The sequence below is a fragment of the Pseudonaja textilis genome, chromosome 13 (genome assembly GCF_049901715.1).
Source record: "Pseudonaja textilis isolate UNSWEBS1 chromosome 13, rPseTex1.2, whole genome shotgun sequence".
Taxonomy (NCBI): domain Eukaryota; kingdom Metazoa; phylum Chordata; class Lepidosauria; order Squamata; family Elapidae; genus Pseudonaja; species Pseudonaja textilis.
The window spans coordinates 8,431,816-8,448,082 of NC_142002.1; the positions used below are offsets into that span (position 1 = coordinate 8,431,816).

The 16,267-nt window shown below is 42.0% G+C and overlaps 1 protein-coding gene across 2 annotated transcripts in view; it reads left to right on the top strand.

Moving 5' to 3' along the window:
- The window catches only part of AGBL1 (AGBL carboxypeptidase 1), a 508,769-nt gene that overhangs the window by 271,867 nt on the left and 220,635 nt on the right, over nt 1-16,267 (top strand). For both annotated transcript variants that reach the window (XM_087941340.1, XM_087941342.1), the window contains exon 21: nt 7,091-7,267. In XM_087941340.1, coding sequence (XP_087797466.1) covers nt 7,091-7,267 — 177 coding nt within the window. The remainder of the gene's footprint in view (nt 1-7,090; nt 7,268-16,267) is intronic.

Consider the following 16,267-nt stretch of genomic DNA (forward strand, 5'->3'; position numbering starts at 1 on the left):
CCAGGGTAAACATTCTCCCCTGCTATCTTCTCTTGAGCGAAAGCCTGCAAAAATTAAGACTGCCAAAGAAAGAATTGCACAATGAAAAATTGGAAAGGGAGCTTTTTTTAACCACCTTATCACTCAGTAAGTACAAAGACACCATGCTCTGCTCATGAAAACTTCCCCTTTGTTTTCAAAAGTGAATTCTCTGTTTCATAACACTGACTGGAAACTGATGGGGGGAAACACAAGTGAAATAATTGGCATGATACTGATGATAACATTGAGACTCAGCTGGAGGATGCATTTCAATTTTTGATGCTTCCCCAATAAACATCTCTTAGAGGGCAATCCAGAACAAGGAAAAGCACATTGATGTGACGACTTGTCTCCAAGGAATTCCCTCCCAAAGATTGGTTAGTGTTATTTGTCTGACAATTTTCTATCTGCTTATGATGAGGCTGATTTCCCTAATATAATTTGGACATTTGTCAGTAACCAAACACATGTTAGTTTGAGGCAACATAGAGTAGGTGGGAATCAAGCAATGCTTCAGGATCAGCCCATGATTTTTCAAATCAGAAATTGCAATATTTTTTTTTCACACTGGTCAACGAAGTTGGCAGAAAAGTCTGTGAAAATTCCTGGACCATCAGAAAGATGATCTGAAACAGAGTTTATCCATGGAATGGATTATCTTCAATTATGGGAATCAGTGGTAGTTTTATTTACTTAGGTAAAAATAAAAGATATATTTTCTGCAAACAGATTTGGAGTCGCAGGCATTTTGTCAGAGTCATCTCCTATCTTTATCATGATAAAAGCATGATTAGCAGTCAGATTAACCAGAGTTTGAAAAAAATAAAGACGAGTAAAAAAGAAAAAAAAATACTTAAATGAATAAATTGGCAAATTCAGAACTGATATTCAGCAGGTTCTGACCAGTTCTGGAGAACCAGTAGTGGAAATTTTGAGTAGTTTCAGAGAACTAGAAAATGCCACCTCTGACTGGCCCCATCCCCATCTATTCTCTGTCTCCCATTGAGTCCCAGTTGATCGGCTGGGTCTTCTTTTGTTGTCCTGCACAGGAGAATGGAGCTGGAAAGCAGGTTAGTGGAGTGGGGAGGGAATGGAGATTTTTCAGTATCCTTCCTCTGCCATGCCCACCAAGCCATGTCCACAGAACTGGTAGTAAAGAAATTTTGAATCCCACCACCGGGCAAATCGTACCTGAAAGGCCCAAGAATATCTAGGATGTCTGAATATGACTGCACATACAGCTGCACTAAGATTATTTTTTATTATGAACCAGTATTAAAGCAAACTCATTGCACAGGTTTTATATTTGACAGACAACCTCTAGGTTTAGTCTTGTATCATGTATTAGTTTTTGGCTACTTACATCTTGCATTGCAGGCTGTTTTTTTCTTTTGAACTTTTGCTATCAGTTCTAATTTTTTTTTTAATATGTTGGATTAAAAGTTGTTATTCTGCAGCCTGATATAATATCATCCAAATGCAGCATGAAATTCCATCAATCTATTATGCATAATGTATTGCCTTTTATTTGTTTTTAATTTGCTGCCCATTCAGATTTTGATGGTATTGATGAGTGCTATTTCATATTGTTTGTGTTATTAAAAAGACAAATTTGGTATCTGCCTGATGTCTTTCTAATTAAACAAAAAAACAGAAAACCAAAACACACCCAGCTTTTCATTCTGATATTCAAGAGGTCTTTGTCTCCTAGCTTTCCATTTTATTTTATGTATATCATTCAATGTACAAGAGTGAATTCTTATAATTATCTGAATTGCTATATTATTGACAGCACAGTTTAAGTCTCTGTTGATATACCAATATATTATTTCTCTCTCTAATCCTGTAATCTCAGATGTTCAATATTCAGTTGAATAGAAAGGCAGGAATATAAATAAACCAAATAAATAAATTCTTATTAGTCAAGCAAAGCTAAAGCTAAAGGGAAAAGGTTCAAGTAAATCTATTCCATGACTATCCTAAAATAAGGTTGTTGTGTTCACAGAACTGACTGCGGTCCCCACTCAGGACTGCAGTTCTGGCGGGAGCGCAAATCGCTCCCATTGGCTGATGCTGGCTATAAAAGGAGCTGTCAAACGGCATCAGCTGTTGCCACCAGCTGATCTGCCTTGTTAGCTTCGGCAGCCGCGGCAACCCTTTATTCGCTGAATAAAGCTTTCTGAATGAACGCTCTGTGTCTGCCTCGTATCTCCGCCGCTCCACAACACTGGCGACGAGGGCGGGATACTATAAGAGGCTACCAGACTTTCTAATTGCTGAGCTGGTCACTAAAAAAGAGCGGAGCCACTGAGAGCTGACAGCTGCAGCCACTGACGCTCTCCACGAGCGTGAAGTTTAAAAGCGTCCACAGCTGAGGAGACAGAAGCCACCTGACAGGCACAGCCGCAAATCGCTCTTCTAAGAGCACGATTTTCAAAGCCTTCACCAGCTGAGGGGACAAACGCTGCCGCCTCATGATGAGTACCAGCCCAGCCTTCCCACCCTTCAAGCTGACTGCTGAGACGTGGGAGTTGTACAAGAATCGTTTCATCTGTTTCCTAGATGCCATAGACCTCACAGATGCCACAGACCACTGGAAAAAATCTTACTTTATTAGTTTTTGTGGGGCTGCGGTTTTTGACACTGCTACAGCGCTGGTAGCCCCTCGCTCTGTTAGAACTATTCCATGGGAAGAGCTCCAGGAGATCCTTTCCAACCACTACTCCCCTAAGCCTTCCCAAATTGCTAGGAGACCTGTCTTTAGGATGAGGAAGCAGTCTGAGGGGGAGTCAGTTAGTGAGTATATGGCAGCCTTGTGATCAGCTGCCCTACAATGTGGGTTCAGAGACTATTCTGATGTGTTTAGCAACGAATTAGGTTGCTATTCTGGTACCCCTATTTCATTCAATGTGGACCCACAGGCAACTCCTATTCGCCTTAAGCCACGCAGAGTACCCTTTGCTATCTGCCCCAAGTTAGACATAGAATTAGATAAATTGTTAAAGCAAGGGGTGTTAGAACCAGTAGATTTTGCAAAGTGGGAGACCCCCATAGTCACCCCACATAAAAAAAGATGGCAGCATGAGAATCTGCGCTGATTACAAGACTTCCCTCAATCATTTCCTGCAAGTCAGCGCATACCCTGTCCCTGTCATCCAACACCTGTTACACACCTTCGAGCCTGGCACTATCTTTGCCAAATTAGATATGTCCCAGGCCTACCAACAGTTTCCTGTTGACAACCAGACTGCAGAATTACAAACCATAGTCACCCATAGGGGTGCATTCAAGTGCAAACGCCTCCAATTTGGTATTAGTGTTGCCCCTGAGATTTTTCAGTCCCTCATGGAGAGGCTTCTCCAAGGACTCCCAGGTGTAGTCCCTTATTTTGATGACATTTTTGTTTCAGCTATGGATAAGACACAACTAATAAAAAGGGTCAGAGCAGTCCTTGACAGGTTTAGGCAGCATGGCCTCAAACTAAAAAGGCAGAAGTGCACCATCACCACTAAGCAAGTGGACTTTCTAGGTTACAGAATTGATGCCTCTGGTATTCACCCAATTGAGTCCAAAGTCAGGGCTATCCACGAGGCACCCACGCCATCCAACAAGACTGAACTCCAAGCCTTCTTAGGGCTTCTAAATTTTTGTGCTGCATTCCTTCCTCATAAAGCATCCATCGCAGAACCTCTGCACAGACTTTTAGATAAACAATCCCCCTGGCATTGGGGACCTAGGGAAGCCCATGCTTTCAAATCAGTCAAATCCTTGCTCACATCTGATGCAGTTTTAATCCAATTTAATCAGCAGCTCCCCCTAGTCCTGGCAGCAGATGCTTCCCCCTTTGGTGTAGGGGCAGTTCTGAGCCACAGGCTCCCAAATGGCTCTGAGGCACCAATTGCTTTCTTCTCAAGAACCTTCTCTGGTGCAGAAAGAAACTACAGCCAAATTGATAAAGAGGCTTTGGCTGCAGTGGCTGCTGTTAAAAAGTTTCACGAATTCCTTTATGGTCACTACTTTGAACTTATAACAGACCATAAACCACTTCTAGGCCTTTTGTCAGGGGACAAGCAAACCCCACAGGTCCTATCACCTAGGATGACCAGGTGGACTTTGTTCCTGGCCGCCTATTCATACAAACTAGTGCATCACCCGGGGAAGAACTTGTGCCATGCAGATGCCCTTAGTCGCTGTCCCCTACCAGTACCAGTCAAAGACCCCGCACCCATACACTCCATTTTTGAGGTCAACGAACTCAATTTGCCTATTACAGCTGAAGACATTGCAATGCACTCCAAAAGAGACAGGGTAATTGCCCAAGTCCTGGACTGGGTGGGAAGGGGGTGGCCTGAAATTCAATACACTCCTGAATTTATGCCATTCAAGATTCGCAGACAAGAGTTGTCATCCCTGCAGGGATATTTGTTGTGGAGGACAAGAGTGGTCCCCCCTGCCACTTTACAAGAACCAATTTTAAAAGTCCTTCTCGAAGGCCACCTGGGCATCGTAAGGATGAAGGCCCTGGCTCACAGCTATGTGTGGTGGCCAGGCATGGATGCCCAGATCTCCAGCTGGGTAAGCTCGTGCCAGCCATGCCACGCTACCAGACCAGCCCCACCAGCAGCCACCCGCTACCAAGTTAGAGGATGCTGGGGGCCCTTGGTCTCGCCTACATATCGACCTGGCAGGACCAATGCATGGGCAGACCTTCCTAGTCTTAGTGGTCTCTTTTTCTAAATGGATTGACCTGGCCCTACTTCCTTCCACAACCACTCTGGCCATCACTAGGGCCCTGACCTGGGTATTTGTCACCCATGGCCTTCCCGATACATTGGTGTCTGACAATGGCCCCCAATTCACCTCTTGTGAATTCAAAATATTCGCTGCCAACCTAGGCATCAGGCACATCCTCACAGCCCCTTTTCACCCTGCTAGCAATGGAATGGCTGAGAGGGCAGTTAGGTCAGTAAAAGAAGCATTAGCAAGGTTTGGCCAGAGAGACTGGCACTCCAAACTATCTAGATACCTTCTGACCCAGCATACAACCCCCTGCACCATGACAAACAAGTCACCAGCAGAATTACTAACGGGCAGGTGTCTTAGGACCACCTTGGACAGATTGCACCCCTATTACATCCCTGACACCCTCTTGGGTTCTGATAGCCTTGCCAGGGAATTTGCCCTGCATGACCTGGTCTATGCCAGGAATTATGCAGGGGACCCATTATGGGTACCAGGACAGGTTATATCAGTTACAGGGCCAAGATCCTATAGGGTCCTCCTAGGCGACGGTCGTATGTGGCGCAGACATGTGGACCAGCTGAGGCGGCGTTGGAGAGGGACTACTGATGACTCCCGCACCCAGCCGAGCAGCCCGATCTACCCAGCAAAAGACAACGTTTCCCAGCCAGGCGACCCAGTCTACCTGTCAAACTCCGAGGAACCGGTCGACCGAGGAAATGCCGAGGGCCTGATCTATCCAGCAAGTGCCGAGGGTCTGGTCTACCCAGCAAGCGCTGAGGGTCCAGTCTACTCAGCAAACACCGAGGACCCGATCTACCCAGCCAACGCCGAAGGTTCCCTGCCTGACAACCTGGTCTACCAAAGGAATGCTAGGGACTCCCGACCAAATGACCCGGTCTACCGATCCAGCCGGACAACGTGCCCGAAGCGAGATGAATGGGATAACCTACCTGGACCACCGCAGGCTCCAGCTGATCGGACTCGCACCCCTGCAGCTTCCAGGATGATTCCAGGGGCAAAGGACTTTACCCCAGCCGGAGATTCCCCAGGACTAAGATGGTCCAGCCACCAACACAGATGGCTGGCCCATTTGCAAGACTACGCATGCTCCTGGCCGGGGGAAAGGAGTGTTGTGTTCACAGAACTGACTGCGGTCCCTACTCAGGTCTGCAGTTCTGGCGGGAGCGCCAATCGCTCCCATTGGCTGATGCCACTTGATAGCCGGCTATAAAAGAAGCTGTCAAACGGCATCAGCTGTTGCCGCCAGCTGATCTGGCTTGTTAGCTTTGGCAGCTGTGGCAACCCTTTATTCGCTGAATAAAGCTTTCTGAACGAACGCTCTGTGTCTGCCTCGTATCTCCGCTGCTCCACAACAAAGGTGTGAATTTGTTCTATCACAATTCACTGCTTACTTTCATCAGCATGTGTATGTCACTTAGAAGGGACGTGGTGGCTCAGTGGCTAAGACGCTGTGCTTGTCAATCAGAAAGGTCAGCAGTTCGGCGGTTCAAATCCCTAGTGCCGTGCAATGGAATGAGCTCTCGTTATTTGTCCCAGCTTCGAACCTAGAAGTTCAAAAGCACGTAAAAATGCAAGTAGAAAAATAGGGACCACTTTGGTGGGAAGGTAACAGCATTCTGTGCACCTTCAGCGCTTAGTCATGCCAGCCACATGACCATGGAGATGTCTTCGGACAGTGCTGGCTCTTTGTAATGGAGATGAGCCCAGCCCCCTAGAGCTGGAAATGATTAGCATGTATGTGAGAGGGGAATCTTTACCTTTATGTCAGTTAGGAGGCTTAAAAGTGAACACATTCCTCTAGAACTCAGTTTATTTTCCTCCCCAATTTCTCAGTCTAGCTTACAAATGTGAGGTCTCTGTGGTTTTTCATTCAAGTGCTAAGAAAGTCACCATCCAGAGTGGTCCCTCTCTGAGACAAGATAAGCAGTTCAAAATTTAAAGGAAAAAAAGTCCACTCCAAGTCCAGCAAAATTGGCTAGTTATTCCTAGTTCCATTTAAAATCAACCAGGGGAAGGGGAAAAGTAAGAAGCCACTGTCAAAATAAAGAATAAAATAAAATCTAATAGCAATAGCAGCAAGACTTCATAGTACTTTTTAGCCCCCTCTAAGCAGTTTACAAAGTCAGCATATTTCTCCCAACAATCTTGGTCCTCATTTTACTGACCTCTGAAGGATGGAAGTCTGAGTCAAACCTTGAGCTGATCAGAATCAAACTCCTGGCTCTGGGCAGAATTGGCCTGCAATACTGCAGTCTAACCACTGTACCATATTTATGTGACAGTGCTATCCTTTGATATGTTGCAGACTCTGCCAAAGATCTTGGATAAAGTGGCTCCTGCTTTTCTCATGAGTAGCTGCAGCTTCTTGCTGGAGAAGTCACGTGACTCCACAGCCCGAGTGGTGGTTTGGCGGGAAATAGGAGTGCTGAGGAGCTACACCATGGAAAGCACCTACTCTGGATGTAGCCATGGACTCTATAAGGTATGGTACGCTTGGTTTGAATGGCTTGGGGCTACGGGAACTTTATACGAAGTATTTGAGATTAAATACGTATTTCATACTTTAATAAATTTAATACATATTTAAAATAAATTTAATATTTTAAATATGCTTGCTCCTGGGGAGGAAAGCTATGGCAAATCTAGACACCATACTAAAAAGCAGAGACATCACCCTCACCCTGCCAAGAAAAGTGCATATAGTCAAGGCTATGGTTTTCCCAGTTGCAAGGTATGGCTGTGAAGGTTGGACCATAACAAAGGCAGAGCACCAAAGCACTGTGTCCTTTGAACCAGAGATGGTATTCAGCAGGTTCTGACCAGTTCTGGAGAACCAGTAGCAGAAATTTTGAGTAGTTTGGAGAACTGGCAAATGCCACCGCTGACTGGAGATTTTACAGTATCCTTTCCCTGCCACGCCCACCAAGTCACACCCACAGAACCGGTAGTAAAAAAAAATTGAATTCCACCACTGCTTTGAACTCTGGTGCTGGAGAAGACTTCTGTGAGTCCCTTGGACTGCAAGGCAATCCAACTGGTCAGTCCTAGAGGAGATCAACCCTGACTGCTCTTTAGAAGGCCAGATCCTGAAGATGAAACTCAAATACTTTGGCAACCTAATGAGAAGGAAGGTCTCATTGGAGAAGAGCCTAATGCTGGGAACGATTGAGGGCAAAAAAAGAAGGGGGCAGCAGAGAATGAAGTGGCTGAATGGAGTCACTGAAATAGTCGGCATGAGCTTAAATGGACTCCAGATGATGGTAGAGGACAGAAAGGCCTGGAGAAATGTTGTCCATGGGGTCACGATGGGTAAGACACGACTTCACAGCTAACAACAGCAGCAGGAACTTTCTAAAGACATAATCAGCAACTCTTGAGTTCAGCACCAAGGAAAGCACCAATATTTGGTTGAAGGGCCTGCTTCTTTCATTTCTGCAAAATATAGCATTATTCCAAAGCACCGCAGCTCACTTTCTCTTCATTTCGATTGCTTCTGTGTACAGAAATGTATTTATTTATGGATTTGCTAATGTGTTGGTGATCCATCTTTTGGCTAAGAAGCTCACAGAACAACCTGCACAAATTATTTTAAATGTTAGCTCACTCAAAAAGCAAACAACAGAAAAAAGAAAAGAAACCAGGAGGCCAATGTGTCACATTCAATTAGCAATGACTGGAAAAGAATATCTGCTCTTTTAAGGGCTGAGCATAAAGGAGCCTGGAGCTGCTTGTAAAAATGACAATAAGTTCATTGCATCGCACATCATCACCTCAGGAGGAGACCAAAGGACGGCAAAAGACTGCCCCATTAATGCAGTATTTCTCAACTTCAACAGCTTTAAGATGTGTGGGGTTCAACTCCCAATGTTCCCAGCTAACTTAAGGTTGTTAAACTCAGAAAAACTGCATTAATTATATACTTCCATTACTCTGAACTAAAAACAAATCTCCAGCCTTTACAAGGACAAACCTTAGTTCTTACAGACATGCCCTGTTCATTCCTCTGATTAAATTACATGTGCTTCAGCTAAAAATTAATAATAATCACTATTCCAATCTGAATAGCAGGTTTTTGAGGTGACGGTTCCTCTGTTGGGTTAGAAACTCTTGCATCCGTGTGTGATTTTTCTTTGTGAATTTCTCTTACACTTGATTCCTCTTGCCAAAGGTTTCCTATTTACCCATCTGAGGTGATTCCTGTTTCCAGAACCCCAGAAACTTATTTAAAATTAAATTAATGATTGATAATTACTCTCTGTGCATTTAATAGTTTACCGTGCCTAGCACATTAACATTTAATTTTGAGAATCTCTATCTTTAGAGGCCTTCTACAGAGCTATTGCATGCCCAATGATCTGTATTTGATTGTTGGGGGGGGGGGCATTGGTTTTTGAGAGATGCATGCATTCTTGGTTGTGTAATTGTGTCTCAGCATGAGCAAGAGAAGGAAAGGCAACTGGTATAGTTGACAACTGTGCAGTGCTGCTTTATTCTAAGATATGAAAAAAGAGAATAAAGCAAATGTTCTTGACTCACTGTCTTACTTTCGTTAATCAGTTCAGCCCTCCCCCTCCATACTAATTCCTGAGGGGTTGTATAGGTCACATTGGAAATCTTTAATTCCCACACACACACACACACACACACACACCAACCCTGTCTCCAAAAAGATTGGACAGCAATGTGTTTGAACAAGGATGAGTCATTCATTCCTGTGCTACTTTTTCAGCATTTCAGTTTCTAAGCAGAAAACCTAAGCACAGGTAAAATCTGGGTTGGGCATCACAATAAACATTTCTGAGCTCCTTGAAGAAAGAAATGCTGAGATCCATCCTTCCTTCCTTCCTTCCTTCCTTCCTTCCTTCCTTCCTTCCTTCCTTCCTTCCTTCCTTCCTTCCTTCCTTCCTTCCTGGCAGATGCAAGCAAATGGACAAATAATTATTTTGCAATCAAGTGTACAATTAGAATTAGGGACCTTGTTCCCATCTCCATAGAGTTGTCACTCCATGCATCAGTGAATCAGAGCAAAAACAGACCAGAACAGCTGCTCTAAGTGTGCAGAGGATTCCAGGACAATTGTTTGGAATGGGAAACAGAAGAGTAATATGGAGAGAACATTTGGGAGGCAAATAAATTTGTTCTCTTTGGCTGGAACAGTGCACAAAATATATCCCACTTCAAAGGAACAAACAAGCAGACACCTGGGGTATAGAAGAACAGACACTGAAAAAGAGTTTCTCATTTATTACAAATAATATTGGAGGCTGTGGAAGGAAAGGGAGAACTGAGCAGTCTATTTAATATTAGTCTCTCTTTTCCTCTTATGCAGCTTCAGTAAGAACAGTCTATGAATAACAGTGACCTTTTTGCCCAGCGTCCTGTCTAAACCAGAAATGTTTTAGTGCTTTAGGCAGGCTATTTAATGGGAACTTCTCATGCAAGTTAGCAAGGAATGCAAAAGCTGTGATCACATTGTGTGCTAGCTGAAAACTGACTTGATGTCTTGTATGAACATAGTAGCTGTGGGTTGTAAACAAGCCATTATTTATGGGTTCATGGTGTTATGACTGAGGGTTTCAAATGAAACAATGTCACATAAATATGAAGTTGGCCCAGATCAACATTTTCACCTTCCTATTTCAGAAACAAAATAGAAACCTCATAGATGTTCAACCTACTGGATTTTCGCAGATTTTAGCCACCCAATTTAGCTGAAGAGCTTCCCCAGGACCATCCAGCTTTGCTTAAGGCACTAATAAAACAAACATTGTGAGATCAAACCTTATGACTAGTTCAGGATAAAGCTTAGAACATTATTTTTGGATGCCCCTTCCCAAGTTTAAAGTTTTATAGAATGATTCATAAAGTCAATGGGATTATAAAATGTGTATATGCTAAATGGGATTATAAGAAGGTGCATGTGCTAAATCAGATGACACGTATAGCTGAGTATGATCAACATTAGTTGACTAACAACTCTTTAGAAGGTCATACATGATTATTCTCAAGTCCCTGGAAATTTTGTAGGTACTTTATTACATGGTCTGTATAAATCCAATGCTCTCTTTCCAGCTAGGTAGAAAAAATAAGTTTGAACTGATAATAGCATATTATAGCGTAAGCACAAACTGCTGTCAGCTTCAGCTCCATTTCTGGGTTAGAAGCATAAATAGAAATGTTCTTGCAGTCAGTTTCTAGTTTGGTGAATCATCTTATTTCTCAGATGAATATATTCTACAAGTTTAAGATAAGGATAAATTGGGTTGAATGAGAATCCTCTATAACATTTCAAGCTCCTTAAAGCATGTGTGGGATTAAAAAGGAATAATTTGACTTAATACATGGTGAACACTTGACCTTACATGTGGGTCACAATAATTACAGTGATTACTATAATTATTGCAATTACATGGTTGAATTATTAGAAACCTGCTGGGTCAATGCATATGCATGTTACTCATTTGATTTTAATAAATCTTCAGTAAATTTTGGAGCATAGGTTGAAATCAGCTACTATTCTTTAGCTAGTTCACATTCGACATTGTATCACAATCACTGTTTGATTGTGGCTTAATATGTTGTGTGAACTCAGTCTTTGTGGATAGCAAACCAAGATGTAATGCCTAGAATGCATAGCTGGTTTTGGTTTATTCAATAAACTATGTTGGAACAAATCATATCCCTTATATAATGCTGACTTGAAAGTAGTCCATTTTTCCATCTTTTATTCAAATGGTAACATCCTATCCAGTGCATAGGTTTCATCTGAGGACAGTAAGATGTGGATTTCCCATTTTTAGGGACGTCCCACAGAGATGGTTTGACAAAGTATGTTTCTGTAAGTGAAGCAGATATGGACTTCATCTTTGTATACTTTCACTTTTTCAGTGATCTAGCTAGCATGTATCAGCAGTAACATATCTCATTCTTAGGCCTTTTCTAAACTAGAATATTGTACAATATTTAGCACATTCTGTAAAGTTATCTTTCTTTAGTATTGGTATGTAGCCTGATTTTTTCCCTATCCGTTGACCACTGCATTGTTCTCCAGAATTGTTGGCATAATTTGGTTAGAGTCTTTAAAGAGCCTCAGCTCTTGTCCATTCAGGTGGCTTTCTCAGTAAAATACAGATACAATGTATTGTGGTTTTGTAATGCAGTTGTTAGAATACAGTATTGCAAACTAACTCTCCCCACTGCCAGCAGTTTGATCCTGACCACCTCAAGGTTGACTCAGCCTATCATCCCTCTGAGGTCAGTAAAATGAGGACCCAGATTGTTGGGAGCAATATGCTGACTGTGTAAACCACTTAGAGAGGGCTATAAAGCACTGTGGAGTGATATATAGAAGTCTAAGTGTTATTGCTGTCTTTTATGAAATCACTAAAGTGGTCATTTGCCTCCAGTATATTCCTATTTCATTGCTGCCTGTTATGGATGCTTGCTTTCTTTAGCTGAGCAGCTGGCATGACCTTCATGCCTCTGGTTGTCCCTGCTGGGAGCATATATTTTTAATATGTACTCTTTGTATTCTTCACTTCTTCCTCCCAGGAATAAAACCTCTCCCATAGCAGGATTAGGGGAGAGGGAGTGCTCAGTATGGAGTAAATTGTAAATAAGATACATTGTAGTGGTACGTATGAACCGTGATCAGGGAAAAGGGAGAAAAACATTTTTTTTAAATTATCTCTTTATGTTGTATAGTCTGTAAAGAAACATATGAGCTATACAATCGTATAAAAATTTCCTCTCCAAGCATATTGCAAATGATTTTTGTAAGTTAGGAAGCTCAGTCCCAGTTGGATCAGGAGATAATGATAGTAGGGTCATCTTTTCTTTTTTTTTTAAAAAAAATCCTTATTCCTTTTTCTTCAACATTATCATTTAGCCAAAAAATGGAGGATGCTTAAAATATGCCCAAGAGTGTATTTCCCTTTGTTTTGCTTTAGGAACATAAAAATGTTTGCAGTATTTCTAATTCAGGCAGCTTTCAAATAGTCTCAGTCATCGCACTCCAAAATACTAAGTCACTGATTTGATTGTCTCAATCCAAAAGGAAATATCAATTCTTAAATCCTGATATTTATATTGGAGCTCCAGAAGTGAACTTAAAGCTATTATTTTCCAGTAGGTGACATTTTAATGCCTTGCAACTTCCTCACAAAATATCCATCAAATGATAGAAATGTTTATAGAAGCATAGCTGTAAAACAAGTAACTGGACTAAAGCAAGTAACTAGACAAAAGCCCTATTTTCTTTTGTTTATTTCTTTATTAAATGTTTATGCCTCCATCTCCCAACAAGATGACTCCTTTGTCTCTTCAGTTGTCTTTCTCTAAATGTTTATTTTTTCCCCATAGCTGCCTCTTCCTCCTCCTCCTCCTACCTGCTTAATATCCCATCATCTCTAATCTCCATCTCTACCTCGATGTAACATGAATTATTGGTCAATTATTTTCTTGCAGGCAATGGTTATGCTAGCAGTTGTTCATCTCTCTAATGCTGGTCCATAGTTAATGGTATATATGTCAAATGCCTGGGAAATCAGGAGATTCAGGCTGTTCAAATGAGTATAAGGATTTATTGCAAACTTAAGTTCTCTACAAAAATCTGGCCAAGTGACTGTTATAGGAAATGCATGGGAGTTAAGGATAGAAAGGAATTCAAGATGGGCTGGACTTAGATCACTTGCAGGTGTGAAGGGACTTGTGACTTATGTGTGGGTATCTAATCCTGCAAATTGGTAGTAGATGAAGTTGAAGCTTTGAGCACTAGCTATTGATGTCATGGCCTTCAACCTATTAAGACAACAACTGCAACCAAAGCATTATCTAGATAAAAGGGATAACTGTTGTGATGGGTCTAGTAGATCTCTCTCAAATGAAGTATCCCTCTCTTCCCACTCCATTTTTTTCTCACCTGTATGGCAAAGAATTTTAAGAAGCACCCCCCCCACACACACACAAATGAAACATAAAAACAAAACAAAATAAACACAATAAAAACATTTTGGAGGGATTCTGACCTTGTCCAATAGCCTTAATAACTATCTAAATCTTAATAACTAAAAAGTGTACCTAAGAGGGATTCAGGGATGAGCATCTTTTGGGGACCCATCAATTTCAGCCATCTCTTTCTGAGTATCCATTCTAGTTCCACCCTTCAATGTTTTTGTCAGTGTGTTTCCCCTCTAACAATCAACCACTTAACATAACAAGAGCAATAGCACTTAGACTTATATACTGCTCTTTAGTCCTTTACAGCAATCTCTGAGTGGTTTACAAACATCAGCATATCTGGCTCTCCTTTTGCCAACTTTGAAAGGATGGATGGCTGAGTCAACTTCAAGCCAGTCAGGATCTAACTCTTAGCAGTGGGCAGGGTTAACTTGCAAATAACTACTGCACCACCACAGCTCCTGTTCCTTGTTTCCTTATGTGCTCTTGGACTCCCCCTTTCATGGGTCTCTTTTTCTATCTTTTGTGTTACGGCAAATCTAAGGTTTTCCTGAGCTGGCTGAAAGCCCCTTTTTGTCTGTTGATGTGATTTGCTTGTCTAAGGACTTGGAGCTCATGGTTAATATGTATGGTTGGCACCTTCTGACTGACTTCCAAATAGAGGGAGGAGGAATATATTAAGCAAAGAATATTGCCTTTAAATGTTGTCAATCCATTGTAGAAAAAATATGCTTTATTAGATAATTGCTTGGCCTAATCTAATCTGGTTGTTCGTAAACTTTACATTTGCTGGAGATTTAAAAACATGCCCCATTTCTGTGTTGTTGAGTGACTTTGAGGGGATGAAGATGGTATGGACATTTTGCCCCCCTCCCCGCTTGGATTGTCAAAATGCCAAGTAAATGCTTAAAATCCATTTCACTCCTCTAAATTACAGAGAAATCAACCAGCCAGAAACTATTGCTGTATTAGCTGAAATAAATCACTACAAGGGCAAGACTGACTGGGAATACTTCTATCTATTTATTGATGAGGAGCTTGATCCAAGAAAAAAAAAATCAAAGTTCTCAGGAGACAGTATGTGGGGAACTTTGCACACTTCTTGCAGGAGATGAGGATGGCGATGAATTGTAAATACTTCTCTTAGCAAAAAGGCCATCCCTGTTTCATGGGGGGAAAAGAAAAAAGAAAGAAAAGGAGATTTGCAAAACTCTTTTAAAGAGAAGAGAATGCCAATGCCAATAATCCTCATGGATGAAGAAGCTGAACCTCTTCAACATTTTTTTCACTGCACCTGTTTTATTTTTTTCTCATTATTAATTTTTTATTATTTATGAAAGCCAATAATTCAGTAGATGGAAAGGTGAAGGAAAACCCATAGTTCAGAGCTATATCTTGAGTTATTAATTGATTAGCATGCCTGGCTTGGATAAAAGTATCAATTGGATTATTTCAGTTCTTAAAACCTCTTTTGTTTAGGGATTGGCCAATTCTTTTAAGAAAAATATCTGGGAAAGATTGGATTGCTTTATAAATATGTGTACAAGAATGTGTGGCATGGGATTAATCAAGGGAAGCATAATAATTTAACAGAAGAACAGAGTTGGAGGGGACTTAGAAAATCTTCTAGTCAACCACCTGCTCAAGTAAGAGACCCCATACCATTTCAGACAAGTGGTTGTCCAATCTCTTCTTAAAAACTTCCACTGATGAGCACCCACAACTTCTGAATTTTATTTTGTGGTTTTTGAGTCTTCCAAGCCATCCAACCTACCAAGTAAGCAAGGCCTTCTATTTTGTGCATCTCTCTTTACTGCAATTAAAACCTATTTTTGAGCCTCTTGTATTAGAGGAGACTCACCACAGGCTATGGTTGAGACACAGCAACCAAAGGTTCCATTTTGGGCTTGGCTTTAATAGTGACCCAAATGACCCAAAATACATGCAACATTGGCATGCGACCTTGCTGGTGAGACCGAATTGGTGGTTGAGCAGTCCTTTGGCCCAGAGCATGCTATCTTGAGAATAGTGTACTTCTTCTTCTCTCCCTATCCTAGACATTGATAGTGTTGTGGTCCACTGCCAGCCTGCAGAGCTGGCAGCAGAATTGGACAGTGGAGAGGAACATGGGCCAGTTCTGGAATCTGGGCAGGGCTCGGTCGAGGGATCAGCGTCTGACACAGAGATGGGGCCAGGGCCATCTGAGAGTTATGTGCACACTCCAGAGCCCCCAGAATCTTACATCAGTGAGGCAAAGGGGGAGCCTGTTCCCAGTGTGTGTTTATGCACAGCTGTCGGAAGGCAAGAACAGTTATGACAAAAGGGGTGACTTGGGATTAAGGCTTGGAGATGATTGGCCCCTCCCATAAGACATCAAGGAGGAGCAAAGGGACATGAGCCTTTGCAGGAAGCAACTTTGTTCATTCTGGTCAGTTTAAAATCTGAAGCTCTGTGTTGACTTTGTGCTCCATTTGGCCTTCTACAGCTAATTGGCAATTTAGTCATTGGCAGCATTTCAAGGGAG